Here is a 22,130-nt window from a genome sequence, read left to right on the forward strand (position 1 = left end):
GGTGCTGCCCGGCTTAGCAAGGCGGGCTCCCGCCCTCGGGGTACGGTGTCTGTTCCCCAGCACCCAAGACAAACCCTCTTCTTATCTTTTCCCGGGGAGGGGGGTTTCTGGTTTACGTGTCGGGATTCAGTTCGGTCCCTGTGCGATCAGGACGCTCTCCTCTCCTCTCCTCTCTTGTGGTCAGAGCCAGGGAAGGGCACGCCCAGGTGTATAGTGTATGCAAACGCGGGTCAGCGTTCTCATTTGGGAAGTGGATTTAGGACCTATAGCCTGAACCAGAGTGAAAAGCAGGCTTCCATAGCTACCCGGGTGAACAGAACTCACCCAGCCAGGACTTCGGGGGCGAGGGGGGCGGTGCCACCCACCTCACAGGGAGGCTGGATGCTCTGGCGTCCACCCGGGCCGCTGAGCGCCCTGAGCTTACCTTGGGTTTTCCTAGGCGCATCAGGTGGTCCCTCCTCTGCCCTTGAAGAGGAGCGAGGTGTACAGAGTGAGTAAAGAGCCGAGAGACAGATAAAAGGTTTCTTTTAGCATCTTCCAGAATGCCCGTGGTTCCCTTTTGAGACTTGCAGGACTGTGAATCAGCCGTCTGGGTATGCTCTTTCTTCACAAAAGCTAGGGTAGGGGGTAGGGCCTTCTCAGGCTCGGAGGCCACCAGCCCCTTTCCCAGGCTGCACTGCCTGGCCCCCGGGCCCCTCCTCCTGCCCAGGCTTCAGACGTTCCCAGCTGAGTTGCTCCTGCAGGCTGGGCTGGTGGCGGTGGGCTGGCGGAGCTGGTAAGGTGCTCTCTTGGGTTTGCTTTACTCCTTGAGGTCTTTTGCAGCAGATCTGCCAAAACTCAGAGCATAGTTTGTGGACAGGCAACTTTATAGTTTTCTGTAGTTTAAAAAACATCTACTTTGACTTGAGCCAGTAAAGTATTTTCCTAGCTATCTTTGCTAAGGCAAACATTAGAACTAGTTTGCATTCTTTGAGCCTAATTTGGCGGAGAAGCTAGTAGGAGGCTGGAGGGGGGATTCCTGGCTGGGAGAGGGGTTGTCTCATGGGCTTGCTTTAGCATAAACTTAGATTGTGTGAAGCTCTTCTGCTTCATCGGGGAGACCCAGAAGGACTGATGGGGGTCTAGAATCCAACAGACCTCTGATTGATATCACCTTGAGCTACTCATGCTCCATTTTTGAGCACAGTCTTCTCTTGCACATTGTTTTAGGACTGTTTTGAAGATTAAATGGGCTCATGTGCGTAAAGCACTTAGCACAGCCCTTGACATTCAATATCCTAGTAAACACTCAGCAAAGGGTTATTATTTGGAGGTTTGTTCTCACCCAAACCAGTGAGAGAAACTCTTTTGCTGCTTCTTTCCGCCTTTTCCACTTGCCCTTCTCCCTGTCCTTGGGTTCAGCTGGTTTTCTCCTTAGCCCCATGCCATTCTCATTTATTTCCTGATGCCTTTGCTTAGAATTAACCTGAAGTTAATTAACCTGAAGTTGAGTTCCTCTTACTCTATGAGGTTTACCTTGACAGCTGACTTGATGGCCGCTGTCTGTTCTGACGGGCTCAGAGGGGGCTGCTTTTGATGCAGTGGGTAGAGGGGCCAGACTCGACTTCTGAAGCTCTTCTGAGGACACCTATGGCTCTGCCCCTCAGAGATTAGAAGCCACCATAGGGCAGGGTTTCTGACCATAGATTACTGATGGTACCTGGCTTTCTGTGGTTAACATCTAAGCTGCGAGATGGGGCAGTAAATTGAAACTGACCTGCTGGGGAGTCTTGCTTCTAGGACAACCTGAGCTTGAGAAATTTTATCCAGCTTAATCTTTCATGTCTAGTGAGGGCTGGGTACTGGCTTCTGCCCAAGCACAGAACTAATACAACACAGGTCTCTGGTTTGGAGCTTACATTCATAGGAACCCAAGTACTGTAATAGAAATGTAGAGATCACCTCATAACATCATCTATATCTTGGGCAGAGACCTATAGAGCCTTATCCATACCCTCATTTTCCTTTCTAACAGAACCCTTACATGAGCAGAGGCAGCAAAAAGTCCAGGTTAAACTACTCTTCCAGTGAGATATATGGGATGGAGTCTAGAAAAGCTCTTTTAAGAGGCTAACTCAATTGGCGGTTCCACATTCCCCGCCAATTGAGTTGAGGAGTGAGGGCCTCTCTTTGTTGAAGAATGAGGATGTGATGGCTGGAGTTCCAGCAGCCAGCTGGGAAGCCATGAGGATGAGGGCCATACCCAGAGATTAGGGTGGAGCCTGGGTCCCTGAGGACATTGTAGAACCACCATACTAGCATTGGTATGCCTTTCTTTGTTAATTTCCGTGTGTGAGGGAGAAAAAAATCCAAGGCCTTCTATAACTCATCTTGTTGAAGCCACAACTTTGGGGGATTTTATTATCAGCCAAATATAATTCCTCAGTGATGATATGTCACTACCACAACCCAGTGATGTGGCCTCAGAGGATAATATTATTAATAGTTCCAGGTGGTGTTAGGCCAGCTTTTCTCTAATTAAGATGTTATATAGTGACAGGCGGGATGAGTTTCAGTATCACCTCACCTTTCCTCTGATAGCTTTTCTCCACAGAAGTGTTAATTATCAAAGAAGCAATTCAAAAGTAGGATACAAGCAGTAAAAGTGAGAAAAGGAGCACCTAATTATTTGCAAACTGATTATTGCAAAGTGAACACACCATTATCTTTAGATCACAGTTTAGAGACAAAAAGGAGATTTCTGGTCACTGAGGCCAGCCATGATTGCAGTGATGTTGGTGGATATGTAAATATTTTAATCATTCAGCTACAGAATGTGCTTTCTGGTTTGTCTTCACAAAATAGTCTGTAAAGGCTTGAAATGCATTCCTCATTGCACAACCATTTCAGTAATGGCTGCCAGATCCCCTCCTATTATGGTCATCTCCAACCTGGAGCCCATCTGGATTGAATCCTTTCCTCTAGTGCCCCAGGAAGCTGGGCACACCTGTACTCATTCTCACACCGGAGAGGAAAAGAGAGTTCCTTAGGATTGGGATGGGACAGCAACTGACTCTGCAGAACCCTGAAGAGAGACCCTGGAAGGGCATCATCCTCTCCGAAGTCATTTTATTACATTAGTACTCAGTGGATGGCAGCTCATCAAGGCATTGGAGCCAAACACATTATATCCCATCACCAGCAAATAAAGGCAAATTTCAGGGGTGTTGCTTTTGGGGAAGCAAATGAGCAGTTATAGGAGCTTTCTAAAGGAAGAATTGGATATTTTCCCACTGATCTCAGAATTACACCTCTGACCCAGGAGAAGCTGTGTTTATTTTACAAGATAATGCATTGGTCAGCTCTGGAATCACTGGGGCATGAATGGAGGGTGAAATAGCCCATTGTGTCATGAAGTCTTTATCAAAATTCCCCCAACCTTTGGATGGGGCTTTTATAATGAAAGAGCTGGTTATAGCTCATGCAAATGATTATGACAGCACAAAATGCTTTTTGGTGATTTCAAGTTAGAATTAGGCAATAGCAGTGGGCACAAATAGCCACTTAGGGGACATGCCAGCTGCTTCCAGTGAAGCTGCTGACATAAAAAACAGGGAAAAGCACTAAAACAGATACAATTCAAGTCATAATTTGGTTGCTAATAATTTCCTTTTTGTGTCTGCAGCCTTGAAAGACTGTCCTGAATAAGTGCATTCATAAAGACAGCGAGCCCAGTCAAGCCACCACACCGATGAATAACAGCAAACTGCTATCATAAGGGTAAGGCCCGAGTCAAAAGTCAGGATCTCCTAGAGCGGGGCAGAATGGACAAGCACCAGCTGAGAAGTTTTTCTGTATGGGTGGCAGCTCATGGCTGCACATGGTCTCTGAGGCCCAGTCCAGCCCCTGGATAGGTCAGAAGAGGGCAGCTCTCTATCAGAATGGAAGCTCCCTATGGAATCCCCCAATATGCTTTGCATCCTTTGTTCTTCAACCCCCTCGCCAGTTGCACACTAATTAAGACTGTTTGCTTCCTCTCCTGCAAGGATTTCCTTGACCTATAGCAAGATCCTCTGAATTCAATCCACCCTGCATTTGTAGAGTTAAAAAAAAATCCCATTAGCTGCTCTACCTCTGATTTCACTGACCTGTTTGTTTTTGTGCTAATACCTCTCTGGTAGTTTGCTGAAAGGGCTCCTTTCCCACACTCCTTCCCCTCAGCTTGGGTAGCACCGAGGTGGGTGAGGTGTTTGTTTACACATCTCTTTGGATCATTAGATAAAAGGGGTGACACGCTTCTCTCTCTTGGCAACATGTTTAAACATGAGCCTGAGTTTTACTTCTCAACTTACTTTCTTGTCAACACACACATAAATCTGTCCAGTCATAGCTCATTCAAAACGACTCTCCCATACAGTGCTTTTCAAATATCAATTTTCTGGAATTCTGTTTAACTTTAGTAAGCTGTCAGCTTTTAAGCAAACTGGTATATATAACTACAAAGAATTTTGTGCTAAAATCTATTGTGTGAGAACCACTGTAAGTAGATGTTTTATAAGGTTTGAAATTTATAAATTGGATTTTTCTCAATTCGGGAGACTAGTAAGAATAACTTTGATTCTAGGTTATAAAACTAAGTCTCAGACAATGTCATCACTCATTTCTTTCGTGATTTTTGAAGTGTTAATTTTTTTTATTGGAATATATTTTACATGTGATGAAATGTAAGATCTTATGTCTACATTTTGATGAGTTTTGCTAAATGTATACATCTGTGTAAGAGCCACCCCAAGCAAGATACAGAGCCTTTCCATCATCTCCTAAAGTGCTCTAGTCAATACCCCTTTAGGTATTGGTACCTCAATAGGCAACAATGGATCTGATTTCTATCAACATAGTTGATTTTTGCCTCTTTTTAAAATAGAATCATTCAGTATGTATACTCTTGTGTGTCTGGTTTCTTTTGAGCATGTTTCTGAGATTCACCCATGTTATTATGAGTATCTGTGGTTCATTCTTTTTTATTGCTAACTAGTATTCCATTACATGAGTGTACTCCAATTTATTTATCTATTCTCCTATTGGAGATTTGGGCTGTTTCCAGTTTTTGGCTATTATGAATAATGCTGTTATAAAAAATTTTAAAAAATCTAAGTGAGCAGCAATGGCCAAATCTGCAAATATTTTTTTCTTATAATCTGGTTTGATCATAGAAATAAAACCACCATCCAGTGGATTTAGATACATGTTCCTCCAGAGGTATTACTGAGGCTCCAAAATGAGAGGGTTGCCCAGTGGCAGATTTTAACAGGCCTGTGTTCATAGACAAGGTTCCTTTAAGGGGAGTTCTCAGCCCAGCCTAAATCATCATGTATATCAGAATAATCAGGACCCACATTTCCAAAAATGAGGTTCATGTAACACCAGTGGTTGTAGACAATTAATTTTGGTGGTACATGGATATTTGTATGTTTAATAGTTAAATGTTCATTTTTATGGTTGCCTTTTTTTTTTGTGGATAAATTCAGCCCCTCAAACGTTTTATGGTTGCCTTTTATTTATGGCAAGTGATGACAGTTTTTCCTTTATCCTTTGTGATAAAGTTCCCTTTGGCAAATTTAAGACTGATGAAAAATTTTCAGGATAATAGTTCAGTTGAAAACTCAAATTACTGAATTTTAAAAACACTGGCATTGTAGTTAAGGTAGACTGTGGTGCTACCTTTGCCACTCATTGTGTCACCTTTAGCAAGTTACCCTCCAAGTTTGCTTCAGGATCCATAAAATGGGCTATTAGTACAGGTTTCATACATTTGCTGTGAGGGTTAAATGATGTCTGTGATACTAGTAGCACATCGTTAGTGCTAGATAAAGTGAACTAGTGGTATTTCACTGCAAGAATCAGCAATCATGTTGGACAACCAAACACTGGCCAGGGATTGATGACTGGAAGTGTTATGTGAGGTCATCATTTCTTCTTTTTAAAAAAAATACTTACTTACTTGTTTATTTTTGGCTGCGTTGGGTCTTTGTTGTTGCACGTGGGCTTTCTCTAGTTGCGGAGAGTGGGGGCTGCTCTTTGTTGCGGTGCGTGGGCTTCTCATTGTGGTGGCCTCTCTTGTTGTGGAGCACGGGCTCTAGGCACGCAGGCTTCAGGAGTTGTGGTGTGAGGGCTCAGTAGTTGTGGCTTGCGGGCTTAGCGGCTCCACGGCATGTGGGATCTTCCCAGACCAGGGATCGAACCCATGTCCCCTGCATGGGCAGGTGGATTCTTAACCACTGCACCACCAGGGAAGTCTGAAGTCATCATTTCTGACACCCATGAAACACCCTTGGGCTTTCATAACTTTTTAAAAAGTATGCATGGGCAAAAGATATATACTCTGGCCAAGAAGAAAAACCTCACTTCTGACATTCTAAATTTAAGATCTCAATTTTAATACTCCAAATCTTTATCACTCTCTTCCAGGCAAACTTCACACTCCAAACTCCAACCACTAAACTTTCAGGTCACAGGGCAGGAAGGTGGCGAGGGGAAGGAATGGCATGCAGGCCAAGTGGCCTCTCACCTTGACTGCACATTGCCATCAGCCAGGGAGCTTCTCAAGAACACTGATGTCTGGACCCCACCTCGTTTCCATTGGTCAGGGTGGGACCCTCCTATCTATGAAAGCTGCCCAGGTGGTTCTGATGTGCGGTCAGGGTGGAACCTGGTCTAGCTGACCAACATTGGCTCAGTTCAGCCTTGACTCTCCAGGATTGGGTGGAAGTACGCCGATCCTGGCTGAGTGGAAGTGCAGCCCTCTTCATGAGAGCTGAATTCTGCATTCTACTGGGTGACATTTCCGGGCAGCAACAGAAAGTCAACTTTGTTTTAGTAGGGTTTCATTCCTATGCCTTGGAGGGGGAGTGGGCTCAGCTCTTCGATCCATCATGCAGTTTTGTGCCTTTCAGGCTCCGTCTGCAGGTTCTTTTCTCTGGTTATAAGGGAGGAGCCGGAGAGGGCGTCTGATCTTCTGCCCAGTCCTCACCCACAGGCTTCTTTCTGGCCCCATTCCAAGGTCTGGCTGGAGGCCCAAGTGAGTTCTTTGCAATCTAAATTTGGGTCAGTTTTTGAAATGCTCTGTCAGATGGGGAACCTGGGTCCACCAAGTTACCCCAAAGGCTAATGAGGTCACTAAAAGCAACAGTCACTGTCAATTAGCTCAGGCCAGCTGCAGATTCCCTTGTATTCCTGACTCCCTGGGGGAGGGCCTTTAACCCAGATGCACAAAAATCAGGTTCAGGGAAGTCAGTGATTCAAAACTCAAACGGATACCAGACATCTCCAAAGTCCTGATGCCAGCTCCTTGGGGGAAATCTGGCAGCCTCTGCCGTGTAAAGAGGGCTGTTTCCAGGGCACGGAGGCAGCTAGCTGCGCAGTCTGATGGTGGGAACTGGCTCAAGTGTCATTTCGGAAAGCCTGCATGTCAGGAAGGCTCCCCACTGGCAGACTTCAGGAATCTTCCTGCTTATACTTGTATTTCCATTTCACTTTGGAGCCTAATCTTGGGCCGCAGTCCACTCAGCAAGGGAAAGCACTTTTTCCTTGGGACTCTTTCTGTGTACTCACAAATATAAGCACACACGTTTTCGTCTAGGGTTTGTGTCACATATGCAGGATATACTGAGCTGAGTCAACACCTCTGGGTTTGACTTGCCATATGGGTTGTTCCCCATGTAACATGCAGGGTGGAAACCCCAGACTGGGGTAGGCCTCAGACTTTGGGCCTCCCGGGGCTGATGCCCTTGTTGTCTCCAAGGATGGAGAAAAGCTCAGAAGTGATGCAGTTTGGTATTAAGACCCCTGCCTGCCATGCAGGTTGGGGCCTCCCCACCCTGTCTCTAAGCCAGGAATTATTCTGTCTCATGGAATCACTCAGCAAAATAATTTAGAATTTGTTTTGGTTTATTACATTGGTGCCAACCAATAAATGCCCGACCACTGTTCTTATGTAGTTGTGGAGTTCTTAGAATGATGCCAAAAGGAGTCTGTCAATTTAGTTAGGGCCAGGCTGCCAGACGTAATTTCTCTTCGGTGAAAATTGGTGTTAAATATACAGCAGTCTGGAAAAAAAACATGATAAAACGGTAATGGGCATTAAATTCAAAACAGAATCCAAGAAATAAAAACACTAAGATAGGTAAAGAGGAGGAAAGTTCACAGCTTCATTCTTTGGTATAATCCATCTCACAAAGTGTATTAACTGTACAGAACTAGGAAAAGTCCAAAATAGTTCAATATATTTAAGCCGTTTCTTACATGCAATGAGATTCGCATTTATTAATCTGCTTTTCCGTGTCATACACAGAAAAAAAAAAGAACAGGGAACAAATTTCCAAGGATGAAATTTCCACATTTATTTTTCTTTCATGTGCATAGAAAATGGCAGTGAAGTGTCCTATGAAAGAGGCAGGGAATGGGCATGGCGCTGCTATACCAGACTGGACTTTGTGCTTCAAAGGTACACTATTCATTTTGCAAACAAAGGATGTTGTAGTTTGTTTTTAACTGCTAACAATTCCTTGGGTTTCCCGTTTGTTTTTTAAGCTGTCAGTTTCTTCAAATCTCTTTTCAAATGACACACTGCGTTACAAATGATGGCACTTAACCAATGTGGCATTTCCATATTTACACCAACAAAAGAAATTTACAAGACACAATAGCATACAATCTTGACATTTAGTAATAGCAATAAAACATGAAGGGCATCCATTTTATTATTATTATTTTTTCTGTACAAACTATCAGAACATAACTTATTCACATTAAAAAAATCATCTTTGATTTGACCTACACATCCCCCATCTCATTTCACCCATTTCTCAAACCTCTCATCACGTCGCCCACACCTTCACCAGACTATAGAATCTACAAGTAATTAGATCTAATGCCTAAGTAGAGCTTAGAAAGTCCTCCCTCCCAAAGGTTGCCTCACTTCCCTGATAATTCCTCAAAAAAGAAAAAAAAATTCTCTTCACTCATTCCTTCCATGTCACTTTCACATTTCATCAGCAAATCAGCAAGACGGACTTCTCATCTCAATCCAAACAAGGTTAGAAAGAAAGAGTTCCTCTCCCAAGCATCATGATGCTACACCCACGAGTCTGGGGACCCTGGGTACTGTTCTGCTCTGTAAGAAGGTCGTTTAGTGGAATAAAAGTCTACATAATTTGTGGTCGATTTCAGTCCATACTGTGTTGAGTAATCAGAAGAAGCTGGAAAGTGAACTCGGTCATCAAAATAAGGATCTTCATAGCTATGAGGAGACTGCAAATACAATCTGTATGCATCAAAGTTCTTTCTGTTGGAGTCATCTTGACTATAATACAGCTGTTGATGCTGTTGACAAAATGAAAAAGCAAATAAATCAAGGCAATTTTTGGAAGTACATGTTCAGGGAAAATTAACGTGGGCTTCCTGCTTCATATTTTTAAAGCAAGATTCAGTGTTTGTGAATTTATGGTTGAAAGTTGTTTCTGGTGCATACTGTATGTTCACTAGTGGACCGTAAGGATTTTACACTGTGTTTACAGGCGGGCCGGCAGTTTGCTCAAGTCCTTTCCTATGGCCTCTAGAAGTCAGCGCCTTGGGAGAACCCAAGATACCTCCCTCCTTACTAGAGGCCGAGTTCCGTGCTCTGCTGTGGAGGAGCCTGTGACCTGGGCGTGCCCAATGAAAGGCTAGACTTGATTTTTGCTTTGACACAGGGGAACCATTAGCACATCATGTACTTAGTTAAAGGTTGGAGTTTTGGGCTTTGGATTGTTGTGTAATTGCACAACCATCTTTTAAAACATTTACCTCAGAGATGAAGATTGAGTCCATCCCTCAGTTTTAAAAGAAATATGTAAAGATGTTTACAAAAAAAAAAAAAAAAAAGAAATATGTAGTTTGGTGAAGAGTCACACTTTGGAAACCCTGCTGTGCTTTTAAAGGAATAAGGCAATCTCCGGGCAGGAGAGTAGCAAAATTAGAAGAGATATGTGAGCAAATACAATTCTAAAGGAAAAGACTTCCCCAAGCTGGGGCTAATAATAACTCCATCTGTAAGGAAGCAAGGTGAAACACAGGTGGGTATCCACCCCTGCCCTCATTTTCTTTTGTGTTGTCTTATCTCTGACCTCACATTAATTTCTTCAAATATGTTTGGAGAAAAACTGTAATGGTTCTAATGTCTGTCTTTCCCCCCGATCATGCCCAAATTCCCCTCTTAGTAAGATGTAACATATTTATCACATAGGTATCAACACCAGGTTCTGGAACTAAATGCATTCTAATATTATAAGGATTTCAGAGCTAAACTTGCTTTTTAATTAGAGTTATGATTCTGAGGCTATTTCTCCTGGCTAAAGAAGATTATGAGTAACTTGAGAGGTTCTTCTTCTTCCATCTACAGAGAAAAGATGATGTGAAGGGAGGTCTAAGAGCATCCTTTTCTGCAGAGCAGGATACAGGCTTGTTTGGGGAACCCCCAGTTGCTCATGTGTTAATGGAAGGTAAGAGGATAGATCAGATGGCCCGCGTGGACATGGCATCAGGAAGGACCAAAATGAACTTCAGGCCCCTCTTGAACGCAGAGATTGAATGTTCCAATCGCTAGTCCCCATTGTGGTGGAGAGTGGAATTCACCCCTGCAGGGCTGGGTCCACTCTGACCTCTGAACCTAATAGAGAGCTGGCTGTGGACTCGGATGTTTTCAAACCACGGAGGCTTGGATGGGAGGGAGTCATGAAGATGGAGAAAGAGGTGTATGTACAAAAAAGAACAATGAGAAGAGAGAATGAAGTGTGCTTACCAACCTTTCCCCACCCACAGGATGGAAGAGATTTTAGAGATTAACAGGAAAAAAAAAAAAAAAGAGTGGGAAAAAGAAATCATTGGGCAAAGAACAGGAGTTAAAGACTTCTCAGCTGGTTCCCATCAGTGGCATGGTGGCACCAATTCGGATATGCAAGGACATAAGGCTATTGTGGAAGCGATTTGCTTAAACCACGGATGAGCTTCCGAGGAGCAGAGATCCCCCGGGAAAGCTCCTCAGCCCCTGCCGGGTGGGCCCAGCTCAGGTAAGTCAACCGGCGCGGACCCCTTACTGTGTTGATCCCTGCTAATCGGCCTTCTGTAAAAATGATATTGCAAATTCACCTGTAGCCGTCTATTTTGTTCTCTTGCTGGTGAGGAATAGGAACTGATGTAAATTGGTGAAGGTTTGCTGGAGCCTGTAAGAAAATATTTTACGAAATTAAAACTAGCGTTCATCACTCTGGTCCATTAGGTTGTGTGGACTCCCTGCTCTAGGGCTGGTGGCGTCCCCGACGGGCCCTGCCTTCCCCGGTGCCAGCACAGCCCCGGACCAGTCAGCAGCCTGGGTGCCCTGGATCAAGCCTGCTTGCTGCTTACCCAGGGTTCTTAGGGGCTAATGAATACGGCAAAAAGAGGCTGCGTGTTTCACCAAAAAGCAATGCCAATGCATAGCTCCTCCAAAAAGGGTTCCTTCTCAACCTCTGGGCACGGTGGGGAGCTCTTCCCACCTGTGAAGATTTCCCTGGCTGGCTCTGAAGAGCAGACTTGCTCCCTGAGCCAAGGAACACGGCTTTTCCAGGGCTCTGAGCTAGAGCACTGCGTCAGATGCGGGGGCAGGTAGGGAAACACAGTGGAACAAGCTCCATGCCCTCAGAACAGCGTTGATTCAAAATCCCAGGTCCTGGAAGGAGCAGGCACAGGTGTGCTCTAACAGGCTGGCCACCTGGGGGCACATTCTTGTTGTCCACCATATTTAAGTATGTTTCAAAACCAAAAGAACCTGGTAATCAGATAGCTGTCTTCATGAGTCCATAGTAGACTCCCAATGATGTCACTGGTTACCCTTCTAGTACTGTTAAGGCTAGCAAAGATTTTTATTTTTTTTTGAATGAGGAAAATGAAACATATTTGAGGCAAATTAGTTTATTGAAGCAAGCAAAGAAGATACAGAAGGGCGCGCATGCTAAGGAGGCGATCTTTAAAATAAAGCAGGCTGCCGCAAACCTGAAGCAACAATGCACTTCAGTTGGTATGTGCATTTCCTCTGCAAAGAGCTCGGTGTTTGAAATGTAGCATCTGCAATTTTCTGAGCTATTAATTGCCATAGTAACAATAGTTGATTAGTAAACAGTCCTGTGAAATCACAATTTTAAAGACAACAGCACAACTGAGACTGCTCCCCCAGCAGTTGTTAAATTGCCACCAGTTTTTATTTCTTTTTTTTTAAGAAACAGTTTTTTTTGTTGTTGTTGAGAAAGGAAGGTTCCCCACCCCCCCCCCCTTTTTTGGTAGCTTACACTGCCTTATTTGAAACCTCTAGAGTAGTTCTAATTTGCAACATAGTTGAGAATGGAGACAATAGGAAACCTTGGTAACCCTTCAGGTTGGCCTTCTTTAAGTAAATTATATGCAGGGCTTTCTGAATAGGACATAAAAATATTAATACTGGGCAACATCATTTTTGTTATTCTTAAAAAATAATCACTCTGAGGAGAATCCCGTTATATATTTTGTTATTCATTCAAACTCTTTTCCACAAAAATGTAAATGGAATTAATCTCCATCCGCAGGTTTGAATTTATGAGTCAGTCCAGGAGATGTGGGCCTGCCAAGTGTCACAGAGCTCAGGGTTCTGGAACACACAGGGGAGTGGGGAGGGGGCAGGACAAAGGGCCTGCGCTGCAGGGAGTTGGAAATGCTTTCTCGTTTGGATACAGTGCTCATTTTATCTGCGGGTCACCAGAGCACTACCCTCACTTGTTTTACTTAAAACAAGTGGAAAAGGCCCTGAAGCAGGAGATAGAGAGACTGGACCATGGTTTGCTGCTGGGGGACCATCTCAATACAGGCAGAGGTTACCTCCCAGGCCACCGGCCAAGTGCCTGGGGACACGCGGCTTTTCGAGATACTCTATCACACACCCGACTGGCGTCTTACCAGGGTACAGGCCTCTATGTGTGGCATCCCCTTGGCTACTGTAATACTGCATAGGTGGCTGGGTCCTATCGTATTCAGAGCGAGGCTCTCTGATTCCTAACAGTGCTGGTGAGGAAGAGGTACTGCCGACTGAAGGGAGAGGCAAGAGGAGGAGGGAGAGAGAGAGAAGAAAGAGAGATCAGACTGTCAGTGTCTCTAGCAAGTCCTCTCTGGAAAAACAAAGGTCAGTAATTAGAAGTGTACGTGGCTGGCACTCAAGGCAGCTCTTAGAGGTGCTGTGAGTTGTAGGGCAGCCAGCCCTGGGTCTCTGGAAGGTGACCTGCAGGCCGGCCACCGTTAGGATCAGCACTGTCAACCTCCAAGCTTGCTAGAGAGCCACAGCACGTGGTGCAGGGATCATGCGGTTTCCCCACTGACCACGGTGGGTCTCAACCACCTGCTGGGGACTTTGAAACTGAGTGATGGTAACTTCCCAGTCATGCAAGAGTTACATTTGCTGCTTTATGATCTCAGTTCACTCACTTGTAACACACCCATCTATTATCTGTTATGTATAGCTCTTCAGTAAGTAGATGTTTTATGGCATGTTTTGATTTCTGATGATTTCAAAAATATCTGCATCTCTAAATGTGTTTGAATAAGAGTGCCCAGCCCATAAAATTTATAATTCTTTTTATGGTGATCAGCTGTCAGGGAAATTTATAAACTTAAGTAAGCCCTGCTCATCAAGCTCATGGTGCTGAGAAGCCCAGCCTCACAGAGGCCCAGCTTTTTTATCCCAGCTGGAGCCAAACATTTCATAATAACATGTCTACCCATGGGTGTCCTGTTGGGACATTTTTGCACAGAAGGAAAACATCTTCTTTTTCTCATTTAAAAAAAATCTTGCTTGCACTGAAGTATCTTGTAATTAAGAGTGGTCACTTATTCATTGGATCCACTTCAAAGCGGCAGGCCCCAGGCCCTGCTACCAGTGGTTTTGTGTGCATTGATGCTTTCAGAGGAAGACTGACATCAAAATATTTTCCCTAGAAAGTCACTTCACTGACACACCGTGAGCATGCATGGGCAGCGTCTATGTGCTTCTCATCCTGCCTATTTTCTACAAGGTAGGAGGACAGAGGCCATCGCCGCCCGCCTCCCATAATCACATCAGCAAGATATGAGATGTGCCCATAAGCAGATACCGTGCTAGTGCTGAGGGATGGATGATCAGCCCTCAGAATAAATGGAGAAACAAGTGTGAATCAGATCCTACCTTCAAGTGGAATCCAGAGAGGGACCTAGGAACTTGGACGGGGCTCGTTCAGCACTGTCCAGTGTGTATATTTAAGAGGTCCTCAAAACAAGTTCATTGCTTAGTGACTGTGTCCTGATTTGTCTGAAATTATTCTTTTGCCTGTACACATGCCTTTTGTTAAACAGCAAACTCTCTTGCTTCCCCGGGCACCCCTCTTCCTGAGTCTCTAAAGAATCCTGAGCATTTTTATAAAGCAAGACAGCCTCAGGCTACACCTGGGAACCCAGCAAGACGTGTCAAAAACCAAGCAGAGGTCTCTTTGAAGAAAACAACTCATAATTTAAAAACTAAGACATAAATATATACCATATGCAGTAGGCAGAGATAATTTTTAAAAATTCCTGGTACAAGTGGAGACATCCAATTATGTGACAAGAACCACCAGTCATCTATTAGTCTTTTCGGTCACATTTGTCCACATGAGAAATAAGACTGCCAGCAGGAGCACAGCTGAATACAACAGGTAATATTTATATGTCAGAATGGGAGATTTAAAGCCAAATAAAAAAAGATATTTATTACTTTTCCTGTTTCATTTAGTTAAGAATTAAATTTACAGGACTGAATCAACTTGGTAATAATATTCTGTTCTTACACGCAAAAAAACAAAACAAAACAAAAAAAACCAACCCCCCCACCCCAAACCTAGTCTGAGCCTCAATACATTCTTTCTACCAAATTAAACACCACCAATATGTAGGTAGTGTGGTTGTCAAGATTCCCAACTTACAAATCAAAGGGAATTCCTGTAAAGCCACCTGCAGGGCCTGTTCCCCTTAGCCATGGATGCTGGGGGTCTGGAATGCAGCCAGGGGATGAAGCTTTAACTGGTGAGGAGTAAGGCACAGGTGGAGATCATGGCTCTCCCAGGCTGTGGGTCTAAAGCTCGTGTCTAAAGGATTCTTTCTAAGAGTTTTCGCCAAGAAAACGAAAAAATCACTTTGAAGAGATTTCAGATTTATGGCCTGCAGGCAGGCAAGGGCAGCCATTTTCAGGCACAACCTAGTGGTTCTCAAAGTGTGTTCCTCCACTCTCCTGTATCCGCATCACTGGGCCAGCTTATTAAATGCAGGTTCCCAGGCCCCTCTGCCAACCTAGTGAAGCAGAATCTTAGGGGGAACAGATGCTATTGAGGGCCCCGGGATAATTTTATGCGCCATAGTTGGTGTAAACTTACATAAACTTTTAAAGCGGAAGGAGGAGAGTGGGTCTGCTGTATACAATAGCATGTAATTCCCAAAGAAGGCTTTCAGCCTGAAGAGCAAACTCTCCTTTCCTCAGTGTTTGGAGGTGACAGGCTTAATCAGCGTACGTTCAATCTCCGGATGGGAAACAATGTTCTGTCACACAAATGCTCTCACCAAGAAGGGGAGTTTACCCACTGACCTGACTGAATGACAGGTGACATCTGTTGGTTGGTGGTAGACAACGAAGGATGTGATTTGAATCGGTCTCGCTCTAATGTTGACACAGGTGTAATAAAATGGTTCTGATTCCACCCATCCTGCGGAGTTAAAAGAGAAAAAGAAACCTCTCAAAGTGGATAATGACATTTCATTACAATAAATGATTACGACCCTGAGCTCTGATGAATGCTAGTTATGACAGAGCTATTCTTGTAAGTTACCTTTTTATAAATGCTCCGGAGGTCCCGATATTGCCATAATGTATTCAAGACCTGGGCTGCCGCCTTCACCACTTTCAGAGATGATCTAGGGGAGAGAGTGGGGATGTTAATGAATGTGGGCGGCTCCACTTGAAGAGACTCTGGCAGCAAAGCAATGGCCAAGAGGCCATCACTCCAAGGACCAGGGGGCAAGGAGGCTGCTGCTAGAAGCCACCACCAAGGAATCAGGTGTACCTGGGAGTCAGTCAAGTTCAGGGCTGGCAAGAGGTGGCAAGGACCAAAGAGAGGCTCACAGGCTCTTGGCTCTGTGGTCAGAAGCTGTGGTCGGGATGAGCCCACGACTTCTGACCATGACCACACATCTCAAGTGTCTGAGGACCCTCACAAGTTAAGTTACCCCCCCCCCCGCCCCATTATTAGGCCTTCATATAAAACACGTTCACTGCCTTCTTGTCATTTGTACCTCTCTGTAAACAGATGTGTCTGTGTGCTCTAGTGTTTGATTTGGAAAATAAGGTCAGTTATTACCTCCCCTCTCCCTGAGGCCTTCCTGACCAGGGTGTCTGAAATTGTGACACCCCCTCCTCACCCTGGCATGCCCTATCATTGTCCCCGATTTTATTATTTGCCCTTCACTCAGCACCATCCGCAGGCGCTGCTCATTCCACTGGTACCTTGTCTGTTCCACCCATGGAATGTAAGCTACCTGCGGGCAGGTGTGAACTGCTCATTGCTGTTGCACGTGTCAGGTGGGCAAGAGAGAGATGCTTGGTGAGTGAATCGAAAGGAAAGTAAGTGTATGTTCAGAAGACAACTTGATTTGATCCAGGTTTTCTGAATCTCTTGTTTTGAAAAAAAAAAAAAAATTATAGACTTTTTTTTTTTCAATATACAAAGATTTTGGCACTGGTTCAGCATTTCTCCAGCCTGTTCTTACGCCTTTCACGGATAAAGGCTATCTCACAAAATTTTAAGAGCACTAAATGTGATTTCGGTTACTCTTACAGGAGAGGGGAAGGGAGCGGGAGGGGGAGTTAGTGGAACAGGGCCTTAGCTTTATCTGTAATGTTTCGTTTCCTTTGAAATAAAAATGAGTGTGTGTGCACTTATTACTAATGAGATAAAAAAAGATACCTAAGAAAAAAAGGACTGAAAGGAAATATGAATAATGTTGGTAGCTGTGGTTTCTGCGGGGTGAGAATATAATTTGCTACATTATTCTTCAAAAGTATACATAGTGTGAATTCTAGTACTGACACTCAGCCAATTAATAAATGTTTACTAGTATGGGCCAGTCTTTGTTCTAGATACCGAGGATGCAGTAGTGAATGAAAAGACAAGGCGCCCGCTCCGGGGGCCGTCAGATGCCAGAGGGGGTCGTAAATAACCCCGCGGAAGCCACTGCCGCGCGCAGGAGGAGAGTGGGGAGACGGGCGGGCCATTTTACTACTGATCGGGGAGGCGACTGTCCTGTGGTGTCGAGAATGGGACAAGCAGCTCTACACCTCCCGCTCCCTTGAAGGAGTCTCTGATCTGATGCTAAGGCAAATTCACAGTCACCGCTATAGCTCCGTGACAAGAAACCTTCAATTTTTGCCACCAATCCTCTAATCCCTACTTCTGCTGCTTCATCACTTGGGTGTCACCCACAAGCGAGGTATGATCCAAGCCCAGGGCACATCCTGAGGCCACACAGCAGGCTCTGGCTCTGCTGCACGTGGTGATTTTAGGACCTTCTGGGAGGAAATAATCCCAGAACTGAGGATTTAAGAAGATGTTTTCACAGAACAGGCCCTGGAGCCTGGAGCAGAGCCGGAGGTCCAAGGGCGATGGGGCCCCAGGTTTTCCTCCTCATGAAATGTCTGATTCTTCCAGGAGTCAGAACGGCCAAATGTGGCTTTAGGGACAGGAACGATGGTAGGGGTGAGGGATGCTCCAAGAAACTAAAGAGCAGAAAAGGGGCCACATGACCACAGATACCTCTCCCAGCAAAACAGGTTTTAACTGCTGGAAACCGCTTAGCTTATTGGTACATGAGAAGTGCACAAATAAATCCTTCCCAATAAGCAGTGTATCCTCAACCAAGGCCCTTGTCACAGGAATGAGGGCCTGGCGCTGGCGTCTCCTCGCAGCAGACTTGCCTGTCTCCTCTGCCCTTGGTTATGTTCACCAGCTTTTCTATGCCCCCCGAGTCAGCCAGGGCCTTGGCATTCTCCATGTTCTTGCTGGTGACCTCATGCAGGGCGCAGCAGATGGCCGCCACGGTCTCATCCGACAGCACGCTGGGGCTGGTGCCACCCGGGAGCCGGTTGACCAGGTCTCGCATGGCGTATTTACCTGCCCGAGGCAAAAGAGAGCTCATTCCACTTTTGGAAGGGACCCAGTTTTTGTTATTGTTGTCATTGAAAGGTTGTGACTGTGCAGTCTCTTGAAAACAAAACCTCAAAAGAGACAATAACAGGAAAGAAAAAATCCATGGTAAAGAAGGAAATGACAAACATTTTAACTGTAAGGGGCAGGTTAACATCTATGGCCGTGCCACTCGAGGAAATGATTGGTTAATAAAACCTTACTGCAAATTGCTGAAAGAAAATGTAAATCAGGGTATAAAACTGGGTATAACAATCAAGTTGCTTTAGTTCCACTATTTTCATTCACAGCAAGAATAAAGGAATTATGATAGTAAATTTTATTCTCCATTCAATTCCTATGCATCATATAGGAATTACAACTTCCTCTTAAAGCTTTTAAAAACTTTTCTTTGAATAAGTTTTAAGCTGGACCAAGTAAGGCCGCCAAACAATACTTTTCATGAAACCTTTCTAGATCTCAACATGTGAACTGGGTACAGTTACACATTTTTTTTTTTCAAAATTTTTGAATTTTATCTTATTTTTTTATACAGCAGGTTCTTATTAGTTATCTATTTTATACATATTGGTATATATATGTCAATCCCAATCTCCCAATTCATTCCACATTTTTATCAAGTTGAGGGTTTATATCAGTTGGTCTGACATCAGTAATAACATGCTCGTTTCTTTTAAAGAAGATAGAAGTATAATTCTGGTATGAAGATTATGGGTATGTTACGTCCCAGGAGTAATGCAATAATAAAGTTCCCGATAGGACAAGGCTGGGGTGTCCCTTCGCTACTGAGGCATTTCCATACAGATCCTCAATTTCCCTTACTCTTCTCCAAAAAGAGATTATCTCAAGCTTTTTCCATTTCAATTACTGACTGACAAACTGGAATAACTGCACTGCAGACAAAAGAAATTGACTAAAGCTCAAGTAAATATTTTCTTAGCTTTTCTCCCTATGCTAATAACTGAGTGGATGCTAAATGGGGTTTTTATTGAAGACCTATTTATATACAATGGTTAGCAGGAGAAGACAGGGCCTGAGTACACGCTGCATAATTTACAGCACGTCAAAGGGAAGACTCGGGCATACTCACAGAGAACATTGTTAGGAAGAGTGGAAAAGCAGTGATGACACTGTAAAAGCCAGAAGATAAATGTGGTTTTTAAGAACAGATGATAAGTTAGCACTGGTGATTCTGAATACTCACGAATGACCAAAAGGTCCACGACATGTAATTCGTCACTTTGCTACGGCACAATTTTAAAATTGCACTCTGGAGGCTTGGGAGAAGGCCAGTCACTCGGTCTGTGAGTGACCCTAGCGGTGCCTTCAGAGCCTGCAGCCCAGACAGCTGGCTTGGTCAGACTCAGCTGAGTATGCAGCAACTTTTGTGAACTGACAAAACTTTGTTTCCTCGTGAAAAACAGCTCTGGAGAGAAAGTCCATGGCTAGTGCTGGTGATGGATGTGAGGAGAGAGTGAAGAGGTCAGAGAAGGGCATGGGTCTTAGGAACAGAAGTGCTGGGTAAACCAGAGTCAAATACTGAATATGGGAGGGGCTCAGACCACACAGGAAGGAAGGGATCCTCATGGGGAAACAAGAAAAAGTGACTCCTGAAACAGCTCAAGAGTACTCCAGCTGGGTAAAATAATGCTCATCAGTGGAGAGAGAAAACACGCCTGAACGTTTAAAAGGAGGTGAGGACATTCACAGAAAACACAGGGATGCCCCGAGAGAAGGCCAGTCCCCTGAATATACATTTGTTCTTCCCCAAGGTCTGCGCACTCATGGAGCTGGCTGTGAACCCTCTGCTCTCCCATCTCTCTCCTCCCATTTATGGAGTGATAGGCCACAAGGTGTGTGTGGCCAACACTGTTTTTTAGCATTAAGAACTCCCAAACTATACGGGCTTCTTATAAGAAATTCAAATAATATAGATGTAACAGAAATAACTTAAAAAATATCTTTAGGGGGCTTCCCTGGTGGCGCAGTGGTTGAGAATCCGCCTGCCAATGCAGGGGACACGGGTTCGAGCCCTGGTCTGGGAAGATCCCACATGCCGCGGAGCAACTGGGCCCGTGAGCCACAACTACCGAGCCTGCGCGTCTGGAGCCTGTGCTCCGCAACAAGAGAGGCCGTGACAGTGAGAGGCCCGTGCACCGCGATGAAGAGTGGCCCCCGCCTGCCGCAACTAGAGAAAGCCCTCGCACAGAAACGAAGACCCAACACAGCCAAAAAAAAAAAAAAAAAAAAAAAAAAAAATCTTTAGGGACCTAAAGGATTTCTCTCAGGGAAATGTGGGATTTGGAGCTATAACACATCTATTGGAATCAGGCATGAGCCAGACTATGAACAGGGCATGGAAGAGGCTCCTTTCCTCTCCAGGGGGTACAATTTGGCCCAAAGAAACAGTGTTTTAAGAGCAGGTTAATCCAGGCAATAATTTAAAATAGCATGTCTACCAGGCACTGTGTGAGGGGCCATGGTGACTCCTCATAGCCACTCTCTGAGGTAAACATTGCTGTCCTTGCTCCTTTTCTCTCTCCATCTTTGTCTTGCTCTATCATGGCAGGTGTATTTTAATATGAGTTCAATATATATTCACTAATCCACATAAGATCCTGTCAAATTTTCCCTCCTTCTCCCCTGACCTGTCATCAGCTGTAGGACTGGCGTGGAGCTGGGAGGTTTACAAGGAGCATTTTGACAGCAAGCCCATGGTGAGGAGAGCAGGCACGGGCAGCTCCCTTTCAGAGATGGGAACCAAGGAAGAGTTTTCAATTTAGATGAAGGAAATGGAGCCCACATGGGCTGCATACAGGACACTCCAGGTTATACAGCCAGTGAGCAGCACATCCAGGGTTTAACCTGAGGTCCACTGGAGGGTCTCTGATCTCTTCTTTTCCCCCACACTCTGCTTGGGATGTGGCCGTGCCCTGGAGGCAAGCAAGCTAAGCTGCCGTGGGGGCACAGCTTTGAAGAGGCACTCATTCTCAAGTTCATGCAAGTGCCAAGCTGACATCTGGATGGACCGAAGGGTGAATGCCTCCTAAAATTTTGCACCCTATGTGCCTCACTTGCCTTATCCTCATCCTGACCCTGCTCTGGGGTCAGGCCTTGGAACAGTGCCTCTGTTTTAAGGTGAGCATTTACACAGATGTGAGAGGGAGAAGCTATAAAACATTCATGTGATTTCTTTTTTTTAATTTAGAACACGGTAGTATTGGAGAATTAGCAGATATGTCTCAAAAATCAGAAAAGGGAGAATTAAACCTTTTTTGTTCTTCAAGAAATGACTCTCTGGGGAAACAGATACACCAAATCTACCAAGCAGTTTTATAATGTATGACTGAAATTGCTAGCTCTTCTGAAAATTTACCTTCGTGATCCAGTGTTTAATTAATGAGCCTGCCTCTTGCTGAAAAGGAATGGTCAGAAAGGACAGACACACACGGGTACCAAATATGCCAAGACACCAGGGACTAGGACTGAGTTGCTAATCATTTTAAATGTCATATTTTTATAAATCAAAAGAAGAGTTTTATAAACGTTGTTGTTTCTCTCTTTATAGCTCACCTGGTCACCAGAACATACCTATGAGCTCCTTGTTGCGAACATCTAGGGCCATATTCCTCAAGGCAGTCGCCACAGAAGAAACAACTCTATCATTATCCATTCTCAGAAGTTCTACAAGGATGGGGAGCCCTTTTTCTTTGCGGACGGCTGCTCGGATGTACGCTGCAAACTAGGAAATAAAACAAGGTAATAAGTAATATAAAACAGAGTTCAACTCTCAGATGTTACTGTTGCCTAAAAAAAAGATGTTTCCAAAAGATAAACTAATAGATTAAATGTTTT

General features: G+C 44.5%; 1 protein-coding gene across 17 annotated transcripts in view; it reads right to left on the reverse strand.

The window, feature by feature from the left end:
- Positions 1-8,350: 8,350 nt before the first annotated feature.
- Positions 8,351-22,130, reverse strand: part of PKP4 (plakophilin 4) — a 245,133-nt gene continuing 231,353 nt past the window's right edge. For 14 of the 17 annotated variants that reach the window (XM_068545071.1, XM_068545068.1, XM_068545069.1 and 11 more), the window contains 7 exons: positions 21,867-22,017; positions 18,047-18,242; positions 15,906-15,990; positions 15,665-15,782; positions 12,979-13,107; positions 11,164-11,237; positions 8,351-9,360 (listed from right to left, as the gene is read on the reverse strand). In XM_068545071.1, coding sequence (XP_068401172.1) covers positions 9,112-9,360; positions 11,164-11,237; positions 12,979-13,107; positions 15,665-15,782; positions 15,906-15,990; positions 18,047-18,242; positions 21,867-22,017 — 1,002 coding nt within the window. In that variant the 3' untranslated portion in view covers positions 8,351-9,111. The remainder of the gene's footprint in view (positions 9,361-11,163; positions 11,238-12,978; positions 13,108-15,664; positions 15,783-15,905; positions 15,991-18,046; positions 18,243-21,866; positions 22,018-22,130) is intronic. The other 3 variants (XM_068545074.1, XM_068545072.1, XM_068545073.1) reach the window with 1 other exon arrangement.

The sequence above is a fragment of the Eschrichtius robustus genome, chromosome 5 (assembly GCF_028021215.1).
Source record: "Eschrichtius robustus isolate mEscRob2 chromosome 5, mEscRob2.pri, whole genome shotgun sequence".
Classification (NCBI taxonomy): Eukaryota; Metazoa; Chordata; class Mammalia; order Artiodactyla; family Eschrichtiidae; genus Eschrichtius; species Eschrichtius robustus.